General features: G+C 38.6%; 1 protein-coding gene across 1 annotated transcript; it reads left to right on the forward strand.

The window, feature by feature from the left end:
* The first annotated feature begins 2,404 nt into the window (after nt 1–2,404).
* Nucleotides 2,405–16,582, forward strand: parn (poly(A)-specific ribonuclease (deadenylation nuclease)). Its single transcript, XM_044347551.1, has 26 exons — nt 2,405–2,545; nt 2,804–2,881; nt 2,974–3,053; nt 6,048–6,115; nt 7,224–7,305; nt 7,497–7,557; nt 8,701–8,866; nt 9,262–9,324; nt 9,411–9,449; nt 9,523–9,565; nt 9,676–9,756; nt 9,997–10,053; nt 10,412–10,489; nt 10,594–10,637; nt 10,735–10,777; nt 11,248–11,323; nt 11,413–11,523; nt 11,618–11,687; nt 11,788–11,843; nt 13,041–13,127; nt 13,224–13,298; nt 13,396–13,570; nt 13,695–13,822; nt 14,131–14,173; nt 14,262–14,422; nt 15,554–16,582. The coding sequence occupies exons 1-26, from the start codon at nt 2,527–2,529 to the stop codon at nt 15,598–15,600; spliced, it is 2,031 nt and encodes a 676-aa protein (XP_044203486.1). The 5' UTR covers nt 2,405–2,526; the 3' UTR covers nt 15,601–16,582.
* The last annotated feature ends 26 nt before the right edge of the window (nt 16,583–16,608 follow it).

Below are 16,608 nucleotides of genomic sequence, written 5' to 3' on the forward strand. Positions count from 1 at the left end.
CTCCTTTTTTGTGTTTGTTTTCTTAAGTTGAGGGGAGGTCTGTTGTATGGCTTCTTAACCTCTCCTGTCATATCGCTTCTATTTCTATTACCTGGATTTTATGTTGTTGTATATGTGTGCAAAACATGTAAGTCAAATTAAACTGTATGTCTATGTTATGTCTTTATTTGACATACAGTAAGATAAGTAAGATTGTCTTGTTCTTTTTATTTATGCATTGATTTTATTTTATTTAATTAACTGTATTATCTTTGATGCTTTGGCAATATTGTTCATCTGACATTCATGCTAATAAAGCTTACTGAATTGAATTGAATTGAATATACATTTCTGTCATGTGTTTACAAGCCTTAAATCTGAAGGCTAGAAAATCATTTGTATTTCATATTTGCACAATTCTGTCAAAACATACAATCCTACAGTTTTACACTCCAGGAGAAAAAACATTACAGTTAAAAGGTGAAGCCTTTCCTTGGTTCCTTTCATTAAAGAAAAGAAAAATCACCCTGTCTCCACTTTTTGAAATGTCATCTTTGCATTTAAATGAAAGCAATACCTCACTCCAGCTTTCATTGTGAATATTTTACCCTAAAAAGCTTTTGAAAAATATTTATCTTACAAGATAAACCGTAGATAATAACTGCAGGAACTGTTTTGTCTCTCAGAAACTCAGTGGCAGCTGCATCAGTGCCAGTGAGACACCAGCTATGAGATGGATTTTGTCCAGTGGTTCCTCGCCTCAGTATTCGTATTTGCTGTCTCCAGCCTCCTGTCAGAGTAGAGATTTCTGGCACAACTTCACTAACTTCCAAGGTGCATGGAGAAGGAGACAAAAAGAGGTCCAAACTCCAGCAACACTTGAATAATAAATACTAAATAACAACTTTATTGTGAGGCCTCTGTCACCTTGAAAAATATGAAAAGAAAGACAATGAATGGATAAATGTGTTATTTTATATAACATAATGAGCAATCCCTCCCTTGGTGTCATCAGTTTTCTGTTTTCTTTTTCTAGATTATCCCTTGTGACCAAAAATTACTAAATTTTCTAGTCTGAGGTCTCAATGACACTGCATTTTGATATCAAGAGAAACAGTGAGGACAAGAGTTACACACTTAATTAATCCCAACGGGTTACAGTGTTGCAACAGCTAAGTAACGCAAGTCATAAAAAAATAGGCAGGTGAGAAATAAAATAAAACCTCATAAATAATAAACTGTGAAAATGGGAGAAGCGGAGAGGAAGGATTGTTCAGAAACATTTCCTGGTAAACTGACACCACTACAATTTTTCATAACTTTTGTGGCCTTTTTGACCCTCTCATTTTCCCCATCATCCAATAGGATTTTAAACAGCAGCAATTAAATGGTCATAGTCACAGAGCAATTTACAGATAGTGTACACTAGCTTATGCAATACATCAGTTATTGGTCATATGTTGAATGTGCAATATCCTGCTACAGTGTGCAATACTGGTGCAATATTATTTTCCTGGTTTTATAAGCTGTAGTGATTTTATCAATAGTATTTGTTTAGTTTTTTGTTGTTGTTTTCTATGAATGGTGTAAGGCAATGGTTCTCAAACTTTTTCACAGCAAGGACCCCTAAAATGACACAGATAAGACCACAGACCCCCTTCTGATAAGACTTTTACTTTAGATGTTTTATTACAGAAAGTATATGAAACCCATGACCAAAATAGTCATACATTCTGTCGTTGTGTTAATTATGGGTGGAATTATAGTGAAAATAAATTATTCCCCTCTTTGCTGGGGATGCCCTGGACGTGTCCCTGATAGGCCTATAAAGTATATCTTATCTTATTTTATCTTATCTTATCTTATCTTATCTTATCTTATCTTATCTTAATTGGCACAAATCAGTCCTGAAATATGACGGTCATTGCAGTTATGTTTTCATGTTATTAACAGTGCTTTTTCCCCCACTGTGAGCTTGTTTTAAGAAGTGTTGGGGCTTATATAAATTTTAAATATGTTAAAAGAAAAGCAAGATGTCAAGAAAATGAAGAAAGTGAGAGAAAATTGGAGCTAAATAGTCAATAAAACGGACCTCTAAAATTAGTGTAATATGTCACATTCCTCTAAATTCGCAGTGAACACGTACTTTAATAAGAAAAGATGTTAGGCTATATTTACAATAAGGGGTGCCATTTTAATCAGTAAATGTAATCTCTTTCAGTGGCAATACCAAATATATACTGTATATAAAGGCACTGAGGCGATAGTTTGGCTTGTAAATTTGTAGGAAGCTGGATTTGATCAGCTCATGGATGAATTAGAGCTCTAATACGTCCATGGATCAGCCTGGGGGATTTGAGAAACTCTCGCGAGATTAAGATCAATCACATTAACCGCACTCGCGAGAGTTCGTCCCTCCGCCTGCTTCAACAAACCTAGCATTTACCTTTAGCGAGCGGCCCCGGAAGTGTTTGTAAAACTGTTAAAAGCCCGTTGACGTAGGCTAGCTAGCGATAGCTGACAGCCGGGTTCAGTCATTGTGCGAGGATGGAGGTGACACGCAAAAGTGAGTAGCGAGGTGCTGCCAAACAATTGCACGTTGGATTTTTAGTTTGCTATATTCGTCATGAAATTGTACAACAGAACAGTGGCAGGATATGTTTTTAAAATGGTCAAAACTCCTCCATTCCTCAAGGTTTGTGCTGCTAGCCTGCGAGCTAGGTAATATAACAGTTAGCTGCACGGCTGCGGGTTTGTGTGCTGCTCTGCAGGTCAGTGAGTGTTCCTCTTACATCCTGACACTAATGCACTTTCATTTCTGCAGATTTTAAAGACTGCTTAAACTCTGTGTACGCCGCCATAGAGGATGCGGACTTCCTTGCAATCGATGGAGAATTTTCAGGTAACGTATCAAGAGTTTTTTGAAAGAATTTGATGTTTGAAAAGCCAGCGTTGTGTGTGTGTGTAAAATTGTGACGGGTGTTGTGTTTTTAGGGATAAGCGACGGCCCTAATGTCAGTGCACTCACCAACGGACTGGACACGCCGGAGGAGCGATACACCAAGCTGAAAAAGGTTGGCAGAGTTTCATTAGTTGGCAACAGTTTCAATGCATAGGTTCAAGTCTGTCTTTAAACAACAGTCCAGTGACGAAATGAACATTGAAAAGGTTTTTCTTGCTGTAATCATTTATCCTGTTCATACTGGCCATAAGAAGATCCCTTCCTGATGCGCTTACAGTGTAAGTGATAGAGGACAAAATCCACAAGCCTCCTTCTGTGCAAAAATGTATTTACAAGTTTATCTCAAGCTAATATGAAGCTTCAGCCTTCCATTTTTAAAATTATTATTATTTTTTTTTTTATTTAACCAGGAGAGTCCCAGTAAGATTAAGAATCTCTTTTTCAAGGGAGACCTGGCCAAGACAGGCAGCAGCGCAAATAAAAAAACAGTTACAGACAGAAAACAAAAAGGTGACAAATCTTAATAAAAAGAAAATAAAACAAGGAAACTCGCATTACAAAAGAGAAATTTATGGGAATCAGTTGTGTCACCAGGTAAATTAAAAACATTTACATTCTAGGGAATCTGCCTCTAATTCTTTCATTTTGGATTTAAATTAGGCCAGATTAATTCATTGAGCTTCAAGTCATTCTGCAACGTATTCCATGCCGAGGGTGCAGAGTACATTTGGGCATTTGGGATAGAAAGCATAAAGAAGTCCTGAGAACACAAAGAGTACTGTCTGACACTTTTCGGCATGATAAAAGCACATAGGTAGTGTGGGAGCAGACCAAGAATTTTCTTTATATATAAAGGTATACCAATGTAAAAGCCTTCGGGTGGCCAGAGCAGGCCATCCTACCCAAGAGTGTAACTCACAGTGGTGAGTCAGAGCTTTACGCTTGGTAATGAACTTAAAAGGAATCATGGTAAGCTGTGTCAACCATATGAAGACACTGAGCAGAGGTATGCTTATATAAAAGATCCCCATAGTCCAACACAGGTAAGAGAAAGTTGCAGCAACAAGTCCCTCTTTTACCTAAAAAGAAAAACACAACTTATTTTGAAAATAAAAACTTGGTTTTAGCTTCAACTTTTTCACCAGGTACTGCACATGTGGCTTAAAAGTAAGAGTCATCAACCAAAATATCCAGGTATTTATAAGAGTTAACAACCTCTGTTTCACTTCCCTCAAGAGTGACCACTGAAGGGATATTTTATGGCCTATTCCTAGAGTTGATAAACAACAAGTTTGGTCTTATCTGTAGTAAGAATGAGTTTCAGCTGAAGTAGGGTATTTTGACAACAATAAAGGCATTTTGCAATTTAACAGTGTCATCAGCATAAAAATGAAAATTAGCATCTGACACGTTTTGACCCAGATTATTTATATAAATGGTAAATAAAAGTGGACCTAATACAAAGCCCTGTGGTACACCTTTGTTGATGGATATACTAATATCAGAACATAGACCATCGTATCTAATGCACTGAGACCTATTACTAAGGTAGTTTGAGAACCAAGCGACTGCTTGCTCTGAGAGTCCTGAGTTAAAAAGTCTAAGTTTTAAAACATCATGGTCGACTGTGTTGAAAGCTTTGGACACGCACAATGTTGCTTCTTGTCAAGTGCAACAGAAAAATTGTTTACTACCATCAGTGCAGATGTGATGGTGCTACGTTTTTATCTAAAGCCTGATTAATATGTTGATAAAATATCACTGCTGTATAAAAACTCCTTAATTTGATCACTCACAAGAGATTCAAGAATTTTACCTGTAGTACTGATAATTTAGATATTTGCCTATAGTTATTTAAAATAGTTGGGTCGCTGAGGGAGGACAGAAGCAGATTTCTATATCCTTGGATTTTCCTTATTTTGCAGTGTAAGGTAAAAAAGATATGCAAGAGACTGTGCTACAAAATCAGATGCCAAATTTAAAAGGTAAGGATCAGTAAAATCAGGCCCTGAGGGGTGTCTAGGATCTAAAGCTTTTAGGGCTTTGTGAACTTTCTGCACAGGGAAAGGTATGAAATTAAAAGACTGACCAGTATACAGACGCAGAACAAGCAGAGTCAAACAGAGAGCCAGAAGATATAAAGTGCTCATTAAAACAATTCAATGTCATGAACAGTATCAGAATCCTTCATAACAAAGGGCTTGAGAGTGATTGCTCACAGAAAGGGATTTTATGGTTTTCCAAAACCTCCTAAGGTCATTTAGATTCTCAGTGGCAACAGACATATAATATTCTGATTTAGCTTTCTTGATCAAAGAGGAGCATTTGTTTCTTAGTTATCTAAAAATAAGCCAATCAGTGGTAGAACCTGTTGTCCTTGACTTAGCCCAAGCCATGTTATGCTCATGAATAGTATCTGCTAGCTCAGAGGAAAAACCAGGGGTTATCACACCTCTTTACTCCCTATCTCCTGAATGGGGCATGTGTATTTATGATTTGCGTAAAACCCTCATTAAAAAATGCCCATGCTGTCTCCACATCAGGGATCAGCTCTGTTCTACTCCAATTAAAATGAGAGAAGTCATGATAAAATCCCTGTTCATTAAAATATTTAAGATTCTTCTTACAAATAACGTGTGGTTACAATTTAGGGACCTTAGTGTCAAATCCAGTAGATATCTTTCAGAGTTACAGTATTTTTAATGCCAAAGTTCCTCTTTTTTGATACTACACTTGCACACAAAGAGGGAATTTTAAGCTAAAAAAACTGTAAATGTGGCAGATATCCACTTGATATGACTAACTCAGACTGCTGAAGCCTCGTATAAGCTTCAGATAAACTTTTAAATGCATTTCTGCACAAAATGACTGTGATCACACTGTAGATTTTGGCCCCCATCACTTACATTGAAAGCGCATTTGAAGGGGATCTGTTTAACAGCCAGTGTGAACGTGAGGAATGATTACAGCAAGGAAAACCTCTTTCACTGTTTATACGGGTACCTGACTGTTGTTTTAAGACAGACAGGAAAAACTGTCAATCTGTCCTTTTTTTTTTTTTTTTTAATGTTCATCTCATTGAAGCTGTTTCTTTCCTGTCCTCAAGCATTCCATGGACTTCCTGCTGTTCCAGTTTGGATTATGTACATTCAAGTACGACCAGACAGAGTCAAAGTGAGTGATATCTACTTAACTAGTATAGAACACACGAGGGATTTGCAACAGCGTCTGCTACTGTTAAATTTCTCCTTTTCATTATATTAAGAAAATGTTTTGAGCTCAATTTCATCAGGTGCAGACAGTTTCTTGTGAGTCCTTTTGGGAGATGGCTAGTTCTTGGAATCAGCACCTGGACAAGAAAAATGTGTGTTTTCACACTGACAAATAAGGAGCACACTATATACCATCTGCTGACATAAGCTCAAAAGCTCCAGGCGTACTGTCTGTTAATTAATTCGATTGAACATTTCTTCGGGAATATGCAGCACTAAAGCACAATGTCAGCTGACATGATGAGGCCTTTAAGCTGTTATTACCAGATCTTAAAACCCTGTCGTGAGGATGCTCGCTGTGTCAAAATCTAGCTTTCAAGCCTTCATTCATTCAGTTTTGTACATAGGATGCATATCTCTAAATTAGTGTGTAATCAAAATATTACATGTGGCAAAAACCGAATGGAGGTCAGTAGGGGCCCCCTAGCAGGTTAATCCAGCCGCAGACTTGTCCTGATGATAAACACATTTTATCATCTATTTCTAATTTAAAATGAACCAGAATAAAGGTCACGAGTGAGTCTGCTATCAGTCCAAACAAGCAGAGTTTTGGATAATGTCCACCAATGCCATTTTCAAGGTTTATGCAGAGGCATTTAGCAAAAAAATATCAATATCAGTTTCCCACAGAATCAGATCCTGTTTGCGGTGGTAGCTGACTCGGGGTCGGAAGCAGCGGGTCCGTTGTCAATGTGTTTGTGTGTGAGAGAGCAGGGCAAGCAGGGCCTGAGAGAATCAATGCTCTACAATGAAATAAAATTTTACCTGTTTTAAATAGTAAAAAAACAAAAACAGAAGAAAATCAATATGTGGTGGTCGATGTTGATTCTGTGGTGAGCTGCCACAAATAAATCAATGTATGGGAAACACTGTATATAATATATATATATGGAGGTGATCCAGCTTTTGTATGCATGAGCAGCATTTTGACCAGCATGCAGGTTGTTGTAATAAATCCCCAGCTGACCTGAATGATTTCACTAATCCGTTCCTGTTATCTTTATCTGCAGGTACATCACGAAGACTTTTAATTTTTATATATTCCCAAAACCATTCAGCAGGACGTCCCCCGACATAAAGTTCATCTGTCAAGTAAGTCAGTGCGGCCTCTCAAGGCGCATTAAAATGCTTCTGTGTGAACTGAGATAACTGACTTTTTAGTAATGACAATGATTTAATAAAATGATTGTTCCTGAAATGGTTGGCCAGGTGTTAAAAGATTATCGCAACGTCGTTGTTTTATGAGAAACTTGTGAAAATGAAAATGAATTTGTCATTTCTAGAGTTCCAGTATCGACTTCCTGGCCAGTCAGGGATTTGACTTCAACAAGGTGTTCTGTCACGGTGAGTACACAACACAACGGCAGTGAACATGTCACATGTGTAATGGCCTTTTGTCACATATCAAACTGTCAAATATGGAGATGGTAGTGAATTCTTGGTCATTTTCTTTACCGTTTCATTGTTTTAGTTATTTCCAGATTCAAATCAGAATATTAATCGTATATAACAGTTTATCCAGGTGAAGGTCTTGAACAGTGTTTGTAGACACCGGTTTCAGTGCCAATTATTAAACATTAACCAGCCTCGGCGTTACGAGCAGGAGGAGAGCTGTCATCACCTGTCACACTGGAGCAGCTGCTCTTTTTTGCTGTTCAGTCCAATTACTAGGCCGGTCTTTGTAGAAATGCAGCTTTTTTTTTTTTTTTTTTTTTACAGTCTGGAGTTAAGTCTTTAATTCACGGTAGAGATGTAAGTTACAAATCATTTTGCTGATTTGAGTCATTTTGTTCCGTCTCAAAGATTTGTTCGCACATGTACTGGACACTTTAATTCACAGTACTGTGTTAATATGCCAGCGATATCTGCATAGCTGTACAGATTCTGCTGTCACTTATGTGTGCTTGTTCTGGTTCACCTCATATTTCCCTTTTGACAATTTCAGCAAGTTGGGAAAAGCACAATAAAAGTTGTCCTTACACCAATGACAGACAGATTTGTTGGGTCTGATCTTGCCATTTTCTTTCTAGTTCATGCCATATTTTTGCATCCACTGTGACCACTCTATCACAAAGTTGATGTGATGGAATATAAACAAGATTACTGGAGGTGTATGGATACAATAAATGAACAAAAAGTGTTTGCACGCTAGAATTTAGTTCCCAAAAAAACCCCATTAAACTGAAAAAGGCAACATTTCAACCCTACTGGGTCCTCATCAGGCAAAAATCTCGCTTTTCTCATTCAAATGCATTTTTATGGAAGCTAAAATCCAGTGTGCTTTGTTTTTCATTGAATCTTTTATCCTGCTCCGGGCCTGAATGTAGGATGGGATGTGCACACAACTAGCTCATTGTTTATAGAATGGATACAGAACATCGCCTAAAGGCAATGCATGTTTTTACAGTTGTTATAGGACAGAGAATTGCAGAGCCACCAGAAGTAAAATTCAAACTGACTTTTTTTGTGTGTGTGTGTGTTTTTTAGGAATCCCATACCTGAATCAAGAAGAGGAAGCCCAGCTGAGGGAGCAGACAGAGGAGAGGAGGAATCAACATGCTAACGGTGTTGGGACACCATCCTACATCTCCCCATCCTCCAAAGGTCCTGCACACGTACCCGAGGAACATAAAGACTTCATCAACAGAGTGGTGTAAGTGGAGTTTTTAATTCTTATCTTTTCAACCAATTCCAAGTAATGTGGAGTCAAACAAAGACCAGGCTCTTGTGTGAGACCATGGTGGTTAAAAAGAGCTGTTGGAAGTGACATAGTGTGCATTCAGGCTAATTGGAAACAGTTGAGGTTGCTTGCCCCCTTGGTCATCTTCTCTTGGGGGTATATTAGACATGGCCAGCTGGATGGAGACATTTCTCTGGTCTACTGGAAGCTGGAAGTCACATGGGAGGGACCATATCTCTCACTTGGCCGTAGAATAACTGAATTTTCCCGGAAGGATTTCAGAGAAAGAAGACAATTCTTTCACAGTTATGTTTGTGTCTGCCCCCTTTTTTTACGTTTTCATCTTTTCGGCTCTATTTTCCCTACAGAGAGAAGGTTGAGGCTCTCTTCACTAACGCAGAGAAGACTTTGGACTTGGAGCCATGCACTGGGTAATCTAGCCCTTCTCTCAAAAAGCCATATTTATGGTATCAATATCTGTTTTTTATTTACACTAATATTCATATTTCCCTACCAGGTTTCAGAGGAAGCTGATATACCAGACACTGAACTGGAAGTGAGTGTAAAACCTGGCTGTTGTTGTTGTTGTTGTGTTGCTTCATACATTAACACTTTATTTTCTTTCTCAGGTTTCCCAAGGGGCTTCATGTGGAAACCATGGAAACAGAAAAGGTGAGATCATGTTTAATTTCAACCAATCTTGACCCTTTTTTTAATAAATAAATTAAAAAAAAGTTATTTTGTTTTTGTGGAATATTGATGTAAGTTCTGTATGTGTGCAGAAGGAGCGATACATCCAGGTCAGTAAAGTGGATGATGAGGAGAGGAAGAGGAGGGAACAGCAGAAACTGGAGAGAGAGCAGGTGAGTTGTTAACGTGTTCCAGCCACATCGCACATTCATGCTCTGTTCATTACGAGCGTGTGTTGATTTTAAATTAGAGCGCTTTTGTTAAGGAGCTTCAGAACGCACTACTCATAGTATTTTCTCTACCTCGTGAAATGCCTGAAGGTCGCTTAGCCAAAACGTTGCTATTTGATAAATTCTCAATGAGTGCTGACGGGTTTTTTTTTGTTTTTTAATATTTTCTCTTCCCCCCAACAGGAGGAGCTAAATGATGCAGTAGGCTTCTCCAGGGTCATCCACGCCATTTCCAAATCTGTGAGTCAACCTCCGCTTTTTTTCAGTTCAAGTAACTCTGTCTAGAAATACACAAATCAGTAAACGGTGACGCTCCAAAATAACGACCATCACGAATCAGGAATTGGCTTTCATAGTCAAACATTTATAGTTTTGCCTCTTTTTTTTTTTTTTTTTTTTCTTGTAGAGCTGCAACGATGAGTCGATTCATAGATTAGTTGATTAACAGAAAATTAATCAGTTTTGAGTCATTTTGATACAAAAATACAACAATTTAATGTGAATATTTTCTGGTTTCTTTAGTCCTCTTATGATACTAAACTGAATATCTTGCTATTGGACTTAGTGTGTGGACTAACCCATTTCATCTGACACACAGGGTAAACTTGTGGTTGGCCACAACATGCTGTTAGATGTGATGCACACCATCCACCAGTTCTACTGCCCACTGCCAGAGGTACACACTTACATGGAGATTTTAAATATGGAGCCTTTTCTGGCTTAGCTTAAAGCTAAGTAATGTAAGTTATGCATTATTTAAACGAATGCTCTTCTCTCTAGGATCTTCAAGACTTTAAAGAGGTCACAATGTGCGTCTTCCCAAGGTAAATCAGTTTCCTCTCTTTACAGCAGATGCTTTTTTTTGATGCTGTCTTTTAGCTTTTTGACATTCAATGTATTTTATTCTGTGTTAACTTGCAGACTTCTGGATACAAAGTTGATGGCTTCCACTCAGCCATTTAAGGTAGATGATCTTCGTCACTGCTGTAGATTAGCACAAGTTTTAGATATTTTAAAAATGGAGAGAAAAACATTCAGGCTCTTTGTTTAAGTGGAGCATATTTAAATGATTTATTTGACTGTGTATGGCTGTGTTTTAGTTTTTTTATTTTTGAGTTTCAACCTCACAGGGTTTTCTTCAGGGTTGAAAGGTCTAATTCTCCCCTGATGGTGAACCTGTGAGGTTGAACTGGTCTTTTTATTTTTACCAGACAACCCTAAAAAAACACTTCATATTTTGGGAAAATGATGATTTACAGTAGAAGAATCTTTGCTGGCTGTTCGAGCTACACTGGTGCAAACAAGTAGCTCCAAAAAACAGCGTATAGTAATTCTCTGGAGCTCTTCTATCACCCGCAAGATTCTAGATATATAAATCAGTAGACAAATTGGTGATTTTTTTTGAAAAGTTGTATTTACATCTTTACACTCCAGGAGCTGATCACGAACACCTCTCTGGCAGAGTTGGAGAAACAGCTGAAAGAGACTCCCTTCAAGTCACCACGAGTTGGTGAGTAAATACACTTAGATTTGCCTGAAACACTCTCTCACCCTACAAAATCCTACTAACCTCCTTTTTCTCTGTCTTGTTCCTGTCAGAAGCAGCAGAGGGTTTCCCCAGTTACAACACAGCCCAGGAACAGCTCCACGAGGCGGGGTATGACGCTTACATCACAGGCCTCTGTTTCATCTCCATGGCCAACTACCTGGGTAACATACACACAATCAACTGTTCCTGTTTCCAAATGAAGAAATGACTTTAATAGATGGGAGTCTAACTTGATCTGCTCAACGCTCTTTTCAGGCTCTTTCTTGACTCCACCCAAAGCCTACATCTCAGCTCGCTCCAAACTTATTGAGCCTTTCTTCAACAAGTAAGAGACACACTTACTTCACTGTATTTGCTGCTCTCTTCCATCAACAGCTAAAAGTCTGAAATAAATGCTTATAATGCTTCTCTTCTCTGTTCTCAAGGCTTTTCCTGATGAGAATAATAGATATTCCCTACCTCAACATCACAGGACCAGATTGTGAGTAAAATAGTATAGAGCATGGTTGTTTTCAATTTGGCAAAATATCCAGGCAGTGTAAAGATACTCTGTGGAGTTTTTGTCTACTAGTAGCACCATGGAGCAGTTGTTTTCATGAGTGGGTTGTGTCTAGTGTTTTGTTTGTCTCATGAACAATACACATTCCTGCTGCCAGATTCAGGCTATTCCACTGAATGATAGTTTGTGGCAGTGATGCTCAATGAAATGCAGCAATGTATCAAGAAAAGCAGGGAAGAAGACTGCGAGCTAGCAAGCATGGATGTAAACAATGCATGATTTAAAAAAAAAAAAAAAAAAAAAAATACTTTAAAAATCGCCTTTTCAAATGTTTCATGAGGAAGGAAATGCATTCAACACATTTCTCAGGCCTCAAGGATGCTCACAATGTGTTTCGGTGAGAAACAGTGAATGTAAACATTACACTTTTTTTTTTTTTTTTTTTTTTTTTTTAACAAGAAAACTCCACAGGGCACTCTGAAGCTGCTTTAAGGGATTTCTCACCACTAGGGGGCAGGGAAACGCCAAAATAAAGTCAAAGTAACACAAGCCTGATATACTTTCAGTTTAGCTTTGTATCTTGGTCTGCAAGGTGCTTGGATTTCTTCACCAGCCACTTGTTAACATTAGCTTTTTGTTTTGTTTAGATTCAGTGTTATCAGAATATCACATAATGGAGCTTTAAAATGAAACTAAATTAAAGGACAAGTTAACAATTTTTCAAGTCTGTCTTAAAACAACAGTCAAGTGCCCATATGAACAATCCTCCTGTTTCTGATCATTAGAAGATCCTTTCATAATGCACTTACAATGTAAGTGATGGACAAAATCCACAGTCCTCGTTTTGAGCAAAAATGTACTTAAAAGTTTGTTTGAAGCGTATATGAGGCTTCAGCCGTCTGAGTTAATCAAATAAAGTGGATATCTTCCACAGTTAGTCTTTTTAGTGTTTTCCTGTTCAGCTGCTGTGAAGGATTGTATCAAAAAGAGGTGATTTGGTACTAAAAAGACAGTAACTCTGAAAGAAATGTACTTGATTTGAGGAATTATTACGTGTCAATGATCATTTGGGCATTTATCGTTTTAGTACAGACTTGGAAAAATTGTGGACCCATCCTTTTAAAACTGTTGCCACCTTTTCTGTTTTTATTTTCCTGCTAATCTCTTCTGTTCTTACAGTGCAACCTAAAAGAGACCATGTCCTGTATGTCACCTTCCCAAAAGAGTGGAAGACCAGTGACCTCTACCAGCTCTTTAGTGCCTTTGGTAAGTCATGATTTTTGCCTGATGATAAATCTGCTTGCAAACAAGTATGACCCCCGTTGTTCTCCACTCACACTCTGTTCTCCAATCATCACTCAGGGAACATCCAGGTTTCATGGATGGACGACACATCAGCCTTTGTGTCCCTCAGTCAAACAGACCAGGTGCAAATAGGTGAGTCTGACAACCTGACACACACCTAACTGGATTCGGTCACCTGCACTAATAAATGTTGGGACAATCTGTTAACATCTTCCTCTCTCTTGCACAGCTATGAACACCAGCCGCTATGCAGAGAGCTACAGGATCCAGACATATGCAGAGTACATCCAGGGTAAGCAGCAGGAGAAGGAGAAGCTCAGCCAGACAGCCAAAAGCTGGGGAGAGGACGGCTGGGTGAAACCTCACTACACCTCCTCTACTGCTTCCGGTTTCGGTTATCCCAGGTACACCTGCGCTCCTACACCACATGATGTGTATTCACTTCTCATCTAGGAGCTTCTGCAGGAATCCACAGTTTCTATTTACATTGATACACAAGATGTATGGCCTGTTTTTTTTTCGTTCCAGGGGTTTGAGGAAACGCAGCATCAGCCCCGTTCAGGCAGACCCGGGGTCCGGAGATGCTCTGGTTGCAGACGGTTGGAATAACTACTCATACATGGATAGCACAGGCAGCAAGAAGATGAAAACTGATGGTGTGTGTGTGTGTGTGTATATATAACTTCTAGCTGCTGGGTGGTAACACGCAGGGTTTCCCCAAAGAAATGACTTAGCAGAGATGGAGTGTGCCCTGAGGGAGAGAGAGAGCAGGTGGCTTCATGAATCATCACCACAAACAAAGAGATTAAGTTAGACATGGCTGAGTAATTTAACATCAAATTTTATGTTTTAATAATGATGGCAGCCTCCTCCTGAAACGTAGAGCATATTTCTGTGAGCAGTATGAGGAAGTCTGAGCTAGGCTCTCATTCACAGTTTATCGTGTTTCCTTTGACAAATGCAGATGTTGTCGAGAGCAAGACCTCAGAAGGATGGCTAAAGACAACGTGAGTAAAGTGGATGGATCCTCTCTGCAGTCACTGTTATCCTCTTTGCTGTGATTTGAGCCTCTTTAATGGTTTCTGTGCCTTGCAGAGATTCGTCAGATTCAGCGGGGTTAAGTCCAGTCCCTGATGAGGACGAAAGTCCTGAGGGCACCGATCCAGCCAATAACGCTGAGGGGACGGTCACCTGGCAACAAGCCCCGACAGTCCACGGGAGGAAAGGTCAAAAGAACAAGAAAAAGAAGTCGGAAGGTGCGTTTGTGGGTTTATTAATCCTTTTGAATTACTGATTATGTCCATGAATCCATTTAGGAATTATAATGAAGACACTCCTCATAACTTTAGTACTTTCCTCATAATCATTATGTTTAAACCTTGTTCTCAGTATTAGAAATAATCCAGTGAGTGATGTCTGTATATCAGTGGTTACAAGCCAAAGAGGAAGTGCAAGTAGCAAATGCAGCGTGACTTTACATGGTGTAGATTCACAAAATGTAAAATGTAGGTTAAAATCAGCAGGGCTTAAACCACTTAAACTGTTTGTCCTGTATAGAATTTATATAAGTGTTTTGGGTGTTTTGAACACTTTTTAGTTTGCACTTCGTTTTATGTGGAAACGTGAAGCCTGCGGTGCACAAACACTGAGAATGGACAGGAGACATCTTGTGTCCAGCAGTTAAAGTTTTGAGATGAAATATATTTGCATATTTATATGTTCTGGGCTTTTTAATGGAGGAGAAGGAGATGATGTCATTAAAGATTTTAACAAGATAATTTAACTTTTTTTGTGGAAAAACCATATTGGACACAAATTTTTATTAGTATTATAGTAAAACATGTCTGGAGGGGATCTTTTAATAGATGAACTAATCCTGAAGACGAGCTTAGATATAACATGGTTACAAGTTCTGCTTTGTGTTGTACAAACTGGAACTTTATGGATATAAGTCACTGAAATGGCGACACCAGTACGGCTGCTATCGATTCTTCTCTCACGTTTACATCAAATGACTGAGCTCTACAGTAGGACATCGACAGAATGAAGCAGGAAGTACATGAGACTGGCACCAGACCAGCTCCCACTGTCTCCATCTGCTCTGTACCGTCAAACCTGCCAACTGCGTGACTGCAGGATGCAGGGCAATAATTTCTGAGGAGGAGAATATACAATTACACAGATATAGTGTTTTAATTGTGCTGGCCCGCTACTTTAAAGCACAAACATGGCTCACTACTTGGAAATGTTGCATGATTTTATTGCCTACGCAACTCTAACGTTACAGGGAAATGTAATTTAACTAATTTATTTAATTTAGTTTACTCCCCCAACACTGTGTTGTAGTTCTTGTTCTTATCCCTGCATGTTTGTCTCTCTTTCAACAGAGGCTGAATCTACAACATCGCTGTTTGAGGTTCCAGAGGTTTGGTAGCGAGAGGTGAGGAGCGGAGAGGCCGCTATCTCATACTGGGCTCCTGCTCAGTCTCTTCCTAAGCACTTGGGGCACTCTCTCCTTCAAGGGCATACATTACTGGGAGTGGTGCGTGCCCTAAATTCATCCGTTCACTCAACAGCTGTGGATACCGTGTCCAAAGCAACCAACAGAGCAAGTTGACTGGACTATTGAAAGAGAGAACACAAGCCATAACGACAGCTGCCATATTTTGATCTTAAACCAGAGGAGCAGGCAACTTTTCTGCGTTAACACACACACACACACACACGCGCACACACACACACATACATACACACAACTAGAATCTTGAAGTTTAAAAACTTCGGAAATTTTCATTTATTTTCTGACGTGTTCAGACTGGAATCTGCCACCACAGCCATGCTGTCAGTTTGGAATTATTCATCAATTTTAATGACGTTGTCTCCTCTAATCAGTCTTATATTTTATGAGTGTGAGTTGTATGCGAGTTTGTGCATGGGAGGGAGAGTTACATTTTCTCTTGTCTTTGTATCCCTGTGAATCATTTTCATAAATATTTCATAAAATACCACTTAACAGGTCCTGTAGTTTACACGGTCAGGGTTATTTAGGATTTAAAGGCGGTCAAATATATTTTTTTCTCCATTTTTAAAGAAAACAAGTAATTTATGTCAACTTCTCCAGTTTTATCAAAACATAAGCTGATCAATGATAATGTGATATTTATTATTGGTGGCATTTTGACCCTTCATGAGAGGTGCTTGTTTTTTTGTACATAATTGTTTTTCTTTACCTTTTTTTTTTTTTTTTTTTGATGTTTAATGTTTTGTAACTGTGTCAACCTGCAACGATGTTGAAGTATGTTCCAATGCAAAATGTGTAAACGCAAGAAAACGTATACATTTTTGTATAAGATAAAGTTTAAAAATCCTTAAATATTTCCTTGGAAAGGGAATTAATTAAAGAAAGTTTCTTAGTATCTTTGTGTCTGACTCTTTTTGTTTT

Source organism: Thunnus albacares, chromosome 3 (genome assembly GCF_914725855.1).
Source record: "Thunnus albacares chromosome 3, fThuAlb1.1, whole genome shotgun sequence".
NCBI classification, from domain to species: domain Eukaryota; kingdom Metazoa; phylum Chordata; class Actinopteri; order Scombriformes; family Scombridae; genus Thunnus; species Thunnus albacares.

Excerpts from the sequence above, each read along its gene's own strand:
- parn (XM_044347551.1), top strand. Across the intron at positions 11,324-11,412 it reads CTTCAAGTCACCACGAGTTG|AAGCAGCAGAGGGTTTCCCC; the intron begins GTGAGTAAATAC and ends TGTTCCTGTCAG. Across the intron at positions 13,571-13,694 it reads TCCGGTTTCGGTTATCCCAG|GGGTTTGAGGAAACGCAGCA; the intron begins GTACACCTGCGC and ends TTTTCGTTCCAG.